The sequence below is a fragment of the Chelonia mydas genome, chromosome 1 (genome assembly GCF_015237465.2).
Source record: "Chelonia mydas isolate rCheMyd1 chromosome 1, rCheMyd1.pri.v2, whole genome shotgun sequence".
In the NCBI taxonomy this organism is placed as follows: Eukaryota; Metazoa; Chordata; order Testudines; family Cheloniidae; genus Chelonia; species Chelonia mydas.
This window is the reverse complement of record NC_057849.1, coordinates 115,634,538-115,649,925: the sequence shown is the minus strand read 5'-3', so window position 1 is coordinate 115,649,925 and position 15,388 is coordinate 115,634,538. Positions and strand designations below refer to the sequence as shown.

Here is a 15,388-nt window from a genome sequence, read left to right as displayed (position 1 = left end):
AGAAGGGAGTGAGACATGGGTGACCACCCACGAGAGGTGACAACTTGGAGCTGTAAACCTTTAAATGAGTGCCCTCGAGGGACCATGGAAGGTAAATACAGGTGCAGTTACCCTGAAACTATGACAACTACCTCTGAAAAGTTTTGGTTAAGTGACTTGCTTAGCAATACATACAAACTCTGTGGCAGAAGCAGAAACAGAATCCCATTCTTGGATTCCGTTCCAGTTTCTGGCAAGGAGTGTCCTCCAGTGGGCACACTCTCTTCTGATTATTTTCCCCTAACTTAACCCTTCAGTCCCATTCTACTTGCCAGTTTCAGTCTGTATTCTTCAGGTTTCTTAGCCCAGTGTAAGTCTCCTTGCCCAACCAATCCCAGTTCCCACCTCCTGACTCCTTCATCTGATTTGTCTCTTACCACCCAACCACTGGTGCCCAGTCCTAGTCTCCCATTCTGGGCTCCTCATCCAATCTCAGTCTCCCTCACCCACTCCCTGTCTCCTTGTGCCAGTCTCTTTGTCCAGCCCATACCAGTTTTCCCGTCGCAAATGAGCTCCTTGTCAGATCTGTCTCCCCATCCCTTCTCTGTTTAACCCTCACTGCTTCATTGTCACAGTCTCCTTGTGCAGCCAGTCCCAGACTACCCCAATCTCCACATCTGATCTCAGTGTTCCCCCACCATAGTCAAGTAGCTCCCAGTTCTGCCAAATCCATTTCCCTCACTGCTGCCAGTCCCAGTTTTTCCCTCCAACTCCCAGTTACAGTTCTCTCCTCCGTACGTTCCAGTCTCTGCAGACTCCTTAATCCAATCTACCCCTTTCTCTCCCCCTATCATCTGTTTTTTATCCCCTCTGTATTTGAAGCAGCTGGCTTCCTTCTCCACACTCCCTGGCTGCCATCAGGGAGGGTCATGAGTGCACAGGAGAGACAGGTTCCTTGCTCTCCATTCTGGTGCCAGCCCCCACCCTAGCCTGCAGCAGCCAAGAGCAGCCATTACAGTGAACGTTTGTCTTCACCCCGGTAGCCCTGAGCATGTTCAGTTTTTCTGTGGAGATGGCATATGTGCAGTCTGGCAGCATTAGGAGCTAGGCTGACCATATAGAAAGTGTGAAAAATTGGGGTGGGAGTGGTGGTATAATAGGCACCTACATAAAAAAAAAACCCCGCAAATATCGGGACTGTCCCTATAAAACTGGGACATCTGGTCACCCTACTAGAAGCTGTGAGGGGATGGAGCATGCTCAGTTAGAATGGAATCGTCAGAGATTTTACCTGATAAGCTCTCTCAAATCTAGTAAGCATGTGCAAACTGAAATTTTTCCAAGATTTATAACTTGGCCAAATTTGGGCAGATTTTCACAGGAACAGCATAAGGCACATCCCTGACACAAAGCCTCCTCCTCCCCCTTGGTCAAATTTCAGGGCATGATGAGGGCGCTAGAGTATTTCAGAGATCTACTTCTCTACTCCAGACATGTCTCCTTCTGTCCAAACTAAAATCCCAGACTGTCTCTCAGACATCGTCTCGTGGATGTCTAGCCATCAGCCATCAAGCTCAACCTAGCAAAAAGGAGCTCCTAATTCTCCACCCAAACCTTTCCTACTATCTCCTTTCTCAATCACTGGACAACACGGCCATCTTCTCTGCCACTCAGTCCAGTAACCTGGGTGTCATCTTCAACTCAGATCTCAGCCTGGATGTGAGGACCTAGGAAATGTCTAAGTCTTGCAGATTCTTTCTGCATAACACCTCTAAGATACAGCCTTTCCTATCCATCCACACAGCTAAAACTCATGTCCAAGCTCTCATCATCTCGCATCTCAATCACTGCAACATCATCTTCCCTGGCCCTTGCCCTGTTGCTATTCATTCAGAATGCTCCTGCAAAGATCATTCTCCTAGCGTTTGACTATGTCACCCCTCTCTTTACATCCCTTCACTGGCTCCCTCTCCGCTATCATATCAAACATACACCATTTGTCTTCACTTTCAAGGCCCTTCATGACCTACCATCTCCCATTCAGTAATGAAACACTGACTCCCAACTCTGATCAGCCCATGATGTCAGCCATCATCACCCACTTAAAATTTTCAAACACCTATATGCTTTCTGCCATGCTGCCCTTCATGCTTGGGAGAAGCTCCCTATAAACATCCATAAAGCAGCCTCATTATCCACTTCAGAATCCTCCTTAAAACTGCACTTTACTGTGAGGCCTACAAAAAATTGACAACAGTTAGGCTGCCAGTGTGCTGAAACCACTGCCTATCATGCTGGCTGTTTCCTTGTACTGCCCCATCTGTCTGTCTGTATCCATCTGTTGTCTCTGGTCTTAGATTGCAAGCTCTTTGAGGCAGAGACTGTCTTTTTGTTCCATGTTTCTACAGCACCTAGCACAATGGGGCTTTGGTACATGTCTGGGCTCCCAGGAGCTATGACGTTGATGATGACTGATAATAATAATAAAGAATAAAGAAAGAAAATGCTTCAGATTTTTTAACATGGGCAAAACAACGTATTTTATTCTAGCCTCGTTCTCATAAATGGCTGAACTGTTCCCCCTGAAATTTTCCAAGAAAATTCAGTTTGAGGCAGTCACCTAGCACGGAAAATTTCAACCCAAATTTTTAAAGTTTAGCAAAAAGTTATAAGAAACTGAAAACAGGGTCTCATAATGGGAAGTGTTGGGCAAGCTTAATAATAGATGATGCTACCAACCCTGCATATAATAATTTCATAAATGAATAGGAACTTTGAAGTTTGTTACAGCTTACAAAATGACCAATTACAAAACCACTATTTATCTGTTATTTGTAAAGTTACACTCAGGTATTTATTTTGTTTACCAAAATACTGGTCATGTACTATAACTTTAAGACAGACCTTGCTGTCAGTTTCAGCTATTTCTAACTATGATCTACCTTCTCTGCGCCTTATTCATAATCACCGACACTGCCAAAGAGACTATGCCAAAGCACAGGATTTACAAAAGGTTTTATAAACACTCTTACTTAGCATGGTTTAGCATTGACTGGACATAATTTGGTTAAAACTGTTTTTACAAATCGTTGAGACTACTTATTTTTGGTTGTAACCAAATTAATCCGAGTTCTCACAGGTATCAAAATCATGCCACCTGAAAGTTTTTAAAATCATATTATCAAAATCATAGTCTTCTTTGCACTGTAGGTGGAGCTTAAAAATAGATTTGTTATAAAGTTTTGGACAATTTCTATTCATCCATCCATCCATCCACTAACAATTTCTCTATTCCTGATGCACACCTTTGATTTTGGACATCCGTAGTAAGAGTGGAAAATCTTCCAAAACAGTAAGCAGCCAGAGTTTAACGTTTTTACTGAACAATCTGACTGACTTCAAATATTGTATAGAGACATCTTCCAGGAAGTCATCAAGCAGAATGCTCTCCATTTCCTAAAACAAAGGTTCATAGGGAAAATACATCATTTTTGGCTTACTACAGATGCTTCTAGCATCATAAGACAAAATTATATTTATGGCCTAAATCTGCATAATACTAGGAGCCTGTTCCTGCTTTCACTAAAGTCAATGACAAAACTCCCATTGATTTTAATGGCAGCAGGAACAAATCCTAACTATACAAGCCTAATTAAATAAATGATGTTTAGTTATCAAACATTATTATGATGGCCAGTTTCAGGTAAACGGTAAACTCTTATGAATGAAAAGCTATATGTTTCAATATGGAATTTCACCAAAAGTATGTACTGTTGTCAAAGGAACAAAATAGGTTTGTTTGTTTTTTTAAAATGGCACTAATCCAGTGTTCATTCTTCATCAGTCACATGCAACCTCAGATAAAATAGCCCAAGGTCATAAAAGCAAATTCCATGGATGTAGGCTGGATCTTTTAAAGGAGCCTATGGAAATTCAGTGAGAGTGGGGCGGCAAACTCCAATGGGCTCATCCAAAAACCTCAGCCATAGAGCTTCAACATAGAGTACAAAGAACAGACTTAACATTCAGGTGGTATTTCCCGGGTACAGATAATAATAAACATCTGTGATTATGTCTCAAATAGAATTATTGAAAAGATATGAACAGATAGCAAAATAATTGCAATAAACAAATCTGTGTCTACAGTACCTTGAACAGCTGTCTATCATAGCATTTAAACAGTCTGCATACATCTGGCAGTGACATAAGCATTATTGTTTCAGGCTGCAAAGACTTCCAGAATGACATGATAAGGTCTTCCACCTATTGCACAAATTCTCTGGTTAATTTTCATTAAATTTGCACTTGTGGAACGCTAAACTGAATGCAAACAACACAACACTCCTCAGTGCAGCAGAGAGAGGAGCCAATAGTGGTTCCTTGGTTCTCTTCCTGGCTCCATCCTAGCCCTAGTTCAGTCCCAGGTTAGAGCAGCCTGGGGGAGCCAGTTAAACCTTAAAAGGAAGAATCAAAATTGAAGAAAAAAAGAAAAGAAGCAGTAGCATAAATATGGCCCCAGATATGGGGCTAACTGGCTGAATATGAACTAGTCCTTTCTCAAGAACAGTTCTGTAAATCACCCCCACAACCAACCCATGTTTAAATAGAAATCAGCCAAAATCTAAGGCAAAGTTTGGTAGAAGTCTTTTTCTCCTTAGAGTGTTCTGAGATCCACCAAGCATTTTTTCCCTCTTTCAAAAGTCAGCATCTGCCCTTTGCAAAGTATTTAAATTCGAACTCATTTTAAATTCAATGGGAGTTAGGCACCTAAATAGTTGGGTCTCTAATTTGGTCTCTGGAACATGTAAGTATGTTATGTTAATAAAGTATTCCAAAGAATGATTTAACTGAGTGCTCATTTTGCATATAAATAATCATCACCTGACAAAGCAAGTGAACTACATGGAAATAATTTTGTCATTACAATCAGTTTTTGTCATCTAAATAAATCACTAATACTCATATTTACAGATATGTTATTAAAACAAGGGTATACCCTGTCAAGTTCTTTGTTCCTCAAGTTCTGTAAAACATCTTGACAGTAGTTACAATAATCATCAGCAAGCAATGCAACCTAGAGAATGCAAACAAAAAAAAGAGTCTGCAAAACAATCACACAGGCCAAGAGCTAATTTTCTTGATTACTGAATGGCTAAACTTACTATTTTATATGAGTGTGTCTTTCCTAACTCTTGCTCCCAAGAAGAAAATCTCTTGAATTCAGGCAAAGGGGATCCACATTTGTCTTTCTCTGTCTGCAAATTGATACCAGACTGGAAACAATTTAAAGGCTTACTTTTTTTAAACAATCACTTTGTTAGATTTTTAAATTTAAACAATAAAATGTTAATAAAAGAAGAACACACTTATCTTACTAACATTTCACATTATATTAAAGGCACTCAGGCCCAGATTTATAAAGGTATATAATCATTGCTGTGCTCAGCATCACAACACCTAACTGATTTAGGAGCAGGAGTACTTACGGCACCTTAGAGACTAACCAATTTATTTGAGCATAAGCTTTCGTGACTTGTAGCTCACGAAAGCTTATGCTCAAATAAATTGGTTAGTCTCTAAGGTGCCATAAGTACTCCTTTTCTTTTTGCGAATACAGACTAACATGGCTGTTACTCTGAAACCTGATTTAGGAGCCTGAATCCCTTCAACAGTCAATAGGATTTAGACTCTTCAGTGCCTAAATTCCTTTTGAAAATGAGACTTAGGCATTGTGACACTGAGCACAGTAACATCTACATACCTTTAAAAATCTGGGCCACAGTGTGTTTATATGTTGTATAAACAATATTGTCAAAGCAACTCATCTATTTCTCCATGGGAATTCTTGTCCCGATACCTATTGTGACAGATGTGAGACCTTAGAAGTGCTTGGAAATCAAGACTCTGTAATGCCAACCAGCAAGGAGGTGCAGAGGGGTTACAGAGATCACTGGGACCTGACATACAGTCTAGCTCACAAGAGTGTCATGTAAGGTCTCAAATAAAAGCCAGTGTCACACTGGTCACCAACAGTTTTGTGAATTGTATATGTATATACACGTAAGGAGCTGCAAATATGTTCTTAAAGTCTTAATAAAAATAGTGTTCACCAGCAAAGGTGAAAAAACAGGTTTTCTGTCAAACAAGACCCATCTGTCTGTTTACATGTAAATTGAATATTGTCTCATTCATAATGGGTCTCCCATCACCAGTCTCAATTATATGCAAATGAAGGATTGTGGGGACTTCAGAAAGAAATTGACAGGAAGAGAAAAACAGCAGTGGGAAGAGAATCTTATCTGGTGGTACAGATCAAAGGTTTGCTGGAGTATATATGGGGAGTGTCATGGGGTACCAAGTCTTGCACTGGACAACAAGGGGTTAAAGAGCTGCTCTGGGATCAGCCAGCCCTGCCCTGCCACACCTGCAAGAGATTCACAGACTGGAGGAGGAATTAAAAGGCAGCAGAACAGCTCACTTGGAGGCAGGCCAGGGAAGAAAAAGGACCTTGCAGCTTCTGAAGAAAGGCTGAGGGAAGGCAGGATCTCTCCCATCCACAGCTGCATGAAAGTCCCTCCCTGAGGCAAGGGAGGACCGGCTTCTGACAGACCCTGAGAGGGAAGCATTTCCCCCTCCTTCACCTATTACTAACCCCGTTGATTTGGCTTATGGACTACCCCTGAAGGGGTGAGACTTGGAACTGACCTGGCCAGAAGCCAAGGCATGAGAAGAGCAGAAGCGAGTTACCATGCCATGCTTGGTCGTGAAGAGGCGCCAAGCGGTGAGCTGACTCCCTTCATGCTTTCCTTTAGAGATGACGAACTTTGGACAATAGTGGGGTGGCAGGGAGTGATCCAGGGAGGGCAGCCTTAAAGTGCTCATGGCTGTCAGACCCTTTTATTGCCCGCAGAGGGCCCAGTGCTGGAGTCTGCAGAGAATGGAGGGAAGGCAAGAGGAGGCTGAAGGGAAAATTCGAGTTTCACAGATGCAAGCTGGACTGAAGAACTTTGAGGGTAGACTGCTGGATGAGGAAAGTGGCCAGTGGCAGCATGGGACCATGAGAACCAGGCACAGGAAAAGATCAGCTAGTGAAGGAGAAATAGAGCTCAGGAACAGGTTTGCTGAGTTGTACAATGAAGAGCACAGCAGGCTGCAACAGAACGTGGGAGGGCAAGGAATAAGAGAAGAGTGGCTAGTCCTACAAGAAGAGGGGAACAGTAAATGCAGATTGCCAGGGTTTGGAGCCCCAGAAGGGATAGGTGACAACTTGCAGAAGATAGCAAGAAAGAGCAAAAGATAAGAGGACTTGCAGCCAGAAAGAACAGAACGAGGAAGACCAGAAAATCACAGCAACAATAGGGGACTCCCTATTAAGAAGAACAGACAGGCCTGTCACCAGAGATGATCTGGAAAATGGATGAGTATGCTGTCTGCTGGGAGCTAAGATATGGGATGTGGACCTGAGGCTGAACAGAATCCTAATGAGAGCAGGGAAGAATTCACTGTCCTTCACATGGGAACAACTGATTTTTGCTAGAACACATCAAGAGAGATTATGCCAGGCTGGGTTAGATACTTTAAGAAATGGAGTCTCCGGTGATCTTGAGTGGGATTCTGCCTGTCCCTAGAGGAGGAGAATGAAGGTGAGACAGCAATATGATGATCAACCATTATGATGATGGCCAGGCAGTGGTGCTGTAAGGAGCGCTTTGGGATATTTGATCACTGGAAAGTATTCACGGACAAAGGACTATTCTCATGGGATGGATTCCACCTGAGTAGGGAGGGAAACAGACTTCTGGGATGGAGGTTGGCACAACTGATTAAAAGAACTTTCAAACTAGGTATCTGGGGGAGACAGTTGGGAGATGTTCACGTATTCTCCACACCTGCTTGTAATACTGAATGCGAAGAAACTCAAGTAAGAAAGGATATAGCAATGGAGAAAGGAACAACAGAAGTAGGAGAATTGGCATCAAGAGGAAAGAGAGTGCCAATACCAATGATAGCTCAGGTAGGTGATACTGGAAGCATAACGACTGTACCTAAACAGGTGAGGAATCTGGGCAAAGCAATACAGAAACTACTAAGATTTCAGTACACCAAAGCAAGGAGCCTGGGTAACAAAATGGAGGAATTAGAGTTACTGGTGCAGAAAGTGAAACCACATATTATAGGGATAACAGAAACATGGTGGAATAGTAAAGATTGAAGTACATGGGCTGTTCAGGAAAGACAGAAATAAAGGTAAAGGTGGTTGAGTAGCATTGTATATTAACAATGAGGTAGACTGTGAAGAAATTAGAAGTGATGGAATGGATAAGACAGTGACTGTGTCAAAATCACTTTAGGGAAGAAAGCTACCAGAGATTCCCCAGGGATAGTGCTTGGAATATGCTATAGACTCCCAGAATCCAATTTGGATATGGATAGAGACATCTTTAATGTTTTTAATTAACTCAATACTACTGGGAATTGTGTGAGATTTTAATTTCACAGATATACATTGGAGGACAAGAGGGCCCAGATATTCCTGGATGTGATAGCTGACAGATTTCTTCACCAAACCAACAAGAGGTGATGCCATTTTAGATTTAGTATTTGGTGAGTAGTGAAGATTTCACAAAACTGTGTGTAGAGGACAACCTTAATTCGAGTGATCTGGAGCTAATTCAGTTTAAATTAAATGGAAAAATTGGAAAGAGTCCAGCGGAGGGCAACAGAAATAATTAGGGGGCTGGAGCACATGATTTATGAGAAGAGGCTGAGGGAACTGGGATTATTTATTCTGCAGAAGAGAAGAATGAGGGGGGATTTGATAGCTGCTTTCAACTACCTGAAAGGGGGTTCCACAGAGGATGGATCTAGACTGTTCTCAGTGGTACCAGATGATAGAACAAGGAGTAATGGCCTCAAGTTGCAGTGGGGGAGGTTTAGGTTGGATATTAGGAAAAACTTTTTCACCAGTAGGGTGGTGAAGCACTGGAATGGCTTACCTAGGGAGGTGGTGGAATCTCCTTCCTTAGAGGTTTTCAAGGTCAGGCTTGACAAAGCCCTAGCTGGGATGACTTAGTTGGGTATTAGTCCTGCTTTGAGCAAGGGGTTGGACTAATTGACCTCCTGAGGTCCCTTCCAACCCTGATATTCTATGAATCTATGATCAGAAAGGACCATCATGATCATCTAGTCCGATGTCCTGAATATTGCAGGCCACAGAACCTCACTCACCCACTCTTGTAATACTCTGGCTGAGTTACTTAAGTCCTCAAATCATGATTTTAAAAAGCCTTCAAGTTACAGAGACTCCACCATTGACTCTAATTTAAGTCTGCAAGTGACCCGTGCTATGGAAGAAGGCAAAAAAAACCCAGGGTCTCAGAATAATAATAATAAACTTATTCTTGTTTTCACTATAAATACATCTAAGTGCTGGTGTTAGGCAAAGTGAGGATTCTTCGTTGAATCTTTAAAGCTGGTATGTACTGTTCCTTTGGAAACAGCTGGCCTGGTAATTGTGTGCGTGTTCAGTGAGTAAAGGGCTGGACACTGCAGGGAATGCTTGGAGGACGCAGGGGGTTGGTGGTGCCTGTCACTCCCTGCGGAGAATGAGCAAGTTCCTCCTCGGAGGCCTGGAAGGTAGGAAGTGCTTGTGATGCCAAAGGCTGTTGGTTTCAGGGAGCTGATCCACAGCAGGCAAACACAAGACTCCTTCATGATAAGGCCAGGTGGCAGTGAGGTGCCTCACAATGTTGGGTACCCCCGAGGAGTGTCATAGTGCAGAAGCTTCCAAGAATATTTTTTGAGATGTGCCAGATATTATATGCACATGGGTTCTTCATAGATTATTATATCTATAAACTCTATATATAGCTCTGTGAGCTAGGGGATTGAATTCTGGCTCCATGAAGGAGGATCACAGAACTTCGTGCAGGAACTTAAATCACTGGAGGGTATCACAGGGTAGCTGGCTCTGTGGATAGACTAAGCCCAGCAACCCTGGACCAGAACAGGTAAACCCAATCCAGGCAGTTAAAGAGGGCTGGGCTATCCCTGGGTCTATAAAGGATTGCTAGTGGGGAACTAGGGGAGATTGATTGTGACAGGTTGTGCTTTGGGGAGGGGAGACCCACACTGAAGTGGAGTTAGCTCCTGAGGTGGGTCCCTGGAGCAAGGGAAGCATCTCTGGGGCTGTTGCTACAAGAAGAGAGCAGAGCTGCCAGGGAAGCTGCCAGGAACTGGACTGCCAGAGACCCCTGGGAAGGGTGGCCCTGAAACCTGGGGACAAGGCAGGGTGACCTGACAGCAAGCGTGAAAAATCAGGACAGAGAGTGGGGGTGGGGGGTAATAGGAGCCGATATAAGAAAGACCCAAAAATCAGGACTGGCCCTATAAAATCGGGACATCTGGTCACCCTAGGCCAAGAATTGAGTTAAGACTGTTTTCTGTTTGCTATTTCTGTTAAGGAAATAAACTTCCTTGATAAAGACTGAGCAGGGCAGTGCATGTTTTGGAGCTGGGGAGAAGCTGACAGGGTAATTAATGCAAACTCCCGATACATAAACAACTATGCAGAAGTAACACCTCTTGGGGGGAACTGCATGAACAGACATGAGATGTTAACCAAGAGGGCAAAACCCTGCTGGAAGGGCCTACATGTAGAAGATGGGTGACACCTGGTAAGCTTGGCATGTATGTAGACTGTTTATTCATTTATGATACATTTTCTCTGTAATGCTTTTGTTCTAAATAAATATACTGTGCTCTGTGAAAGTTGGCTGATCACTGGTAAACTCTGTCAGAGCCCTGGGAGAGAGCAGAGCAGGCATTGCACTAATCTCAGACTGCTGGGATAAGTAAGGAAACTGCAACCCTAAAACTCTGGTCTGGAGGGCCAGGAATGCAGGTTCCCACCCATAGACAGATGATTGCTACAGGCAGCGAAACCTGGAACTGTGACACCTCACCTATTCACTGGAAGGTAGGTAAAAGGAACAGGGATGGGCAGGCTAGAAATCCAGAGCCTAAAGAATATACATTTCTTTTCACAGAACGTATATAGTGATATGTGTATCCTATGCACCTTTTCTATGGGTATGTCCACACTGCAATGTAAATTTAGGGTTAGTGGGACTCGAGTCAGCTGACCCGTGTTAGGGAACCCTGGGCTTGAGCATCTACATTGTATTTAAACTCTCTATGTTAAGACTTTTCTAACCCATGCTGAAACCTAGGACTCTGGGATCCACACTGCAATGCGCATACCCAAGTAACCATATCCCAGAGTCCCTACCACCCCGACCCAAATGTGGCTGCTCTACCCTAGGACTGTAGCGCACTGTGAGAAAACTTTACCTCCCATCCTGCACATTACCAGGAAGCAGCTCGCTTTGCAAAAGGTTTGACCCTGGGTCCCAGCTTGACTTGAGCTTGGACCTTCCAGGCCTGCAGCGTCCAGGGCCCTAGCCTGGATTAGCTCAATTGCAGTGTAGACATAAGTGGGGTTAACCTTGCACCCGGGCTTACACTATAGTGTAGACATACTAACACAAATTTCATAATCATGCTATTCTAACTAATGTTAAGTGTAGCTGGCTCTGCTACTGAGGTTGCTGGATATAATGTTGTCCTGTGTCTGCACGTTTTTCATCTATCATCAGTGCATACACTTGTAATACACTCATTGCCATATCCAAGTGCTCTACAAAAATAAGAGATACATCCACACTCCTCCTTTCCCTCAGTTTAATCAGGGTTTTCATATTGGTCACATCCTGTTGACAGACTACCAAGAATTCCAATGTCAAGACAACTCCCAGCAGTGTTATTTCAGAAACATCTGCACTAGCAGGTGAGCTTCACATCAGACCCTAATGGTCGAGAGGGTCTTTTTTTTTTTTTTAATAATCCTTTGGCAATACTTGAATTCTTATCATGCCAATACAGTCTCATTGAACTGTACTGCCTCAGGCTCAGCAGCTTGATATTTTGTGGAAATGAGTCTATAAGTGTGGGCCTGCACAGCGAAGGCCATGTCCTACTGACACCGATAGACACAAACCTGGGCTCTCTTAGCTACAGCTTCCACATTAAGCCTACCTAATGATTTGGGCAGACAGTGAGGTGACAAAAAATATTTAACCAGTAAGTAAGCAAAAAAATAAGTAGCCAGCTAATGAACCTATGCACAGAGATATACTACTTTAAAGGGTATTATGGGCAGACTGCACTTTACTAAGACATAACGTTGTGATCGTTTTAGCTCATTAAACCATTATTGATCTTTCAGTTTTGTAGTAAATCCACTTTATTTGATACTCACTGTTCCTTTTCTGTAGCCGTTGCTCTCATAATTTGCTGCATCCTCAGAACTGGAGCCATCCCCACTGTGGTGGAATACACATAACATAACTCCAATTTTTAAAACTGTTGGCTTATTAGGTCTTTAGTATGAAAATGATCTCTAACTGGCTAGGTTATCAGACTGGGACTGACACAACCGTTTGTGTAATAATAATAATTTTAAGAAACAACCTCTCCCTCTTGCCACTCCGTCCCATGACTTTTAGTTTATTAATTGATTTTCTAAATGGGTTGATCTCTCAGATCTTAATTAAAAAATCATTATGCAAATAAAATCAACAAACAGGCCATTTTAAAATGCAAAGGTAGGTGATTAGGTTTTTTTAACTTCTTGTGCCAAATTCACTATTTTACATTAGTGGATGCAGCTCCACTGAAACAAACACACAAAAGAACTACAAACATGTAAATAATGAAAGGGGCCCATTTTATCATCTTGATCACTTTGATTGTACATCCCATCCCTTTCCCCCCCCATCCTTTATGGTCAATTTAGATTGTACATTGTTCAGAGTAGGAACTGGGTCTTCAACTTTGTAATGCATCAGAGGTGTCCCACAAGGCTCAGCCCTAGTCCATCCTACTCAACATTTATATGAACTCGAGGAAGCTGGTTTGACAACATAGATTGAAATGCCAAGAATGTGCAGAAAATATGTAGCTCTACCTGTTTTACATCCGCTGTAAACAACACCATCTCCCAGCTCTCTCTGTGGTTGGTTGGCTGAAGCTGATCACAGGCAAAAGAGATGTAATACGAGGGTGACCAGATGTTCCAATTTTATAGGGACAGTCCCGATTTTTGGGTCTTTTTCTTATAGGCTCCTATTACCCCCCACCCCCGTCCCGATTTTTCACACTTTCTGTCTGGTCACCCTATGTAATACTGACAGGAAGAAAGAAGTATTTTGAAGAATTTTCATAACTTTCGGTCCTTTTGGACTCCTCAGTGTTTTTGGAGCATAGTCACGGTTGTGTAAAAAGTACACTTCCACTTACAGCTGGCCAGAAGCCTGCGTTAGGGCTGTCCAACCAGACACAGACCTCATGATAGTGATCCATGCATTTGTGACCTCAAGACTTGCTTACTGCAACTCATTATGTGTAGGGAGAAAGCCACCCACCCTGAAATAACTCAAACCAGGGGAAATGCAGCGCGTTATCTACTTAGGGCATGTTAGGCACTACAGAGACTATACCAATTTAGTATGTCATCATAGTTGAGCCATCACAGCCCCATAGTGTAGCTGCAGCCTACTCTGATGGAAGGGGTTTTTCTGTCAGGTTGGGAAAACTCCTCCCCAAACAAAGTTATCTGAGGGATGGTCTACATTGGGAACTTACATCAGAATATCTAAGTCTCTTCGGCATATGAAAAATCCACACCCCTAAAGTAGGGTTGCCAATTTTGGTTGGACATATTCCTGGAGGTTTCATCACATGACAATCTTAATTAAAGATTAATCTTTAATTCCTAGAGACTCCAGGACAATCCTGGATTGGCAACTCTACCTGAGAGACACAGCTATGCCAACGTAACCCCTGGAGTAGACAGCATTAGGTCAGAGTAATTCTTCTGTTGACCTAGCTACCATCTCTTGAGGAAGTGGATTACCTACACCAAGAGGCCTAGGTAGTGTCTACACTGAAGCAGTAAAGCAGCAGCTGCAGCTTTGCCGCTGTAGTGCAGTGGGTGGTGCTCAACCTTTCCAGACCACTTTCAGGAGTCTAATTTGTCTTGCGTACCCCCAAGTTACACCTCACTTAAAAGACTACTTACTTACAAAATCAGACATAAAAATACAAAAGTGTCACAGCACACTATTAGTGGTAAATTGCTTACTTTCTCATTTTTACCCTATAATTCTAAAATAAATCCATTGGAATATAAATATTGTACTTACATTTCAGTGCATAGTTCACAGAGCAGTATAATGTCATTGTACGAAATTTTAGTTTGTACTGACATTGCTAGTGCTTTTTATGTAGCCTTTGGTAAAATTAGTCAAATATCTAGATGAGTTGATGTACCCCCAGGGGCATGCGTACCCCTGGTTGAGAATCACTGCTGTAGCGGTTTAAGTATAGACAGACCCTAAGTTGACAGAATGACTCTTTTTTCATACCCTGCCTCATGTAACTATACTGAATCAACTTTTCAGTGTAGTACAGGCCTTAAAAACACAAGTTACTAAAAACACATTATCCCACTGCCCTGCTGTTTGCACTGGCTTCTCATTAAGAACGGAGGCCAATTCAAGGTCTCAGTCCTGATATTTAAAACCATCCATGGGACTGGATCTAGCCACCTGAGAGATCACCACTCTGCCACTATGATCTGCCATGAAATCTCCATTCCTCTGGAAAAATGAAATTGTTGATCAATGACCATTATGGTCCACGACCTTAACACTACGTATGTTCAATAATATGTTTAATGCCTTAACACCAACACTATCCTAGAATCCAGAGCTTTTTAAGTTGGTGAGAGAAGAAATGAAGAAACTTAGAACTAGAAGTATTTCCTGTCATTTATTTTGTTAATTTTGCAGATTTCTAAAACCTGTTTAAAAAAAAAAAAAAAAAAAGGATTTTCAGCGCCTGCTCCGAGAAGGTGGCCAGCTGTATCTTGTGCTGCTGCTACTATGGCAACACATCTCAGCCGTGCTCTCGCTCAGTAGGCTGGCTGGCACAGCGTGCTTGTTCTTGTGCTGCCCCCCTTCATTAGGGCCAGTCAGGCAACATGTGAGTGTGCGAGCTGCTGCTGCTGCCTAGAAACAGACAAATGGCAGCACTCTCCCTCCACTCAACAGCCAGATGAAAGCTCAAAGATAATTAAGTGTAAACACAGTCTGATCTCTGCCATGGAAAAATTAACATATATGTGACTCTACTGTTAGCAAATATTATCTTTATTTACCCAGTACCCGAAAGTGAGCTAGGCATCACACAGAACAGAGAGTGAGGGAAGTTCCTGCCCTAATGCACTTACCATCTAAATAAGGTCAAGAAAGATGTAAGTGAAAAGGAAAGAAAGAAAAGGAAGTGG

General features: G+C 42.6%; 1 protein-coding gene across 5 annotated transcripts in view; it reads right to left on the bottom strand.

The window, feature by feature from the left end:
- RFX8 (regulatory factor X8) overlaps nucleotides 1–15,388 on the bottom strand; it is a 47,926-nt gene that overhangs the window by 16,333 nt on the left and 16,205 nt on the right. For 2 of the 5 annotated variants that reach the window (XM_043536846.1, XM_027831130.3), the window contains 5 exons: nucleotides 12,299–12,362; nucleotides 5,142–5,252; nucleotides 4,976–5,053; nucleotides 4,129–4,242; nucleotides 3,285–3,435 (listed from right to left, as the gene is read on the bottom strand). In XM_043536846.1, coding sequence (XP_043392781.1) covers nucleotides 3,285–3,435; nucleotides 4,129–4,242; nucleotides 4,976–5,053; nucleotides 5,142–5,252; nucleotides 12,299–12,362 — 518 coding nt within the window. The remainder of the gene's footprint in view (nucleotides 1–3,284; nucleotides 3,436–4,128; nucleotides 4,243–4,975; nucleotides 5,054–5,141; nucleotides 5,253–12,298; nucleotides 12,363–15,388) is intronic. The other 3 variants (XM_043536836.1, XM_043536838.1, XM_043536842.1) reach the window with 3 other exon arrangements.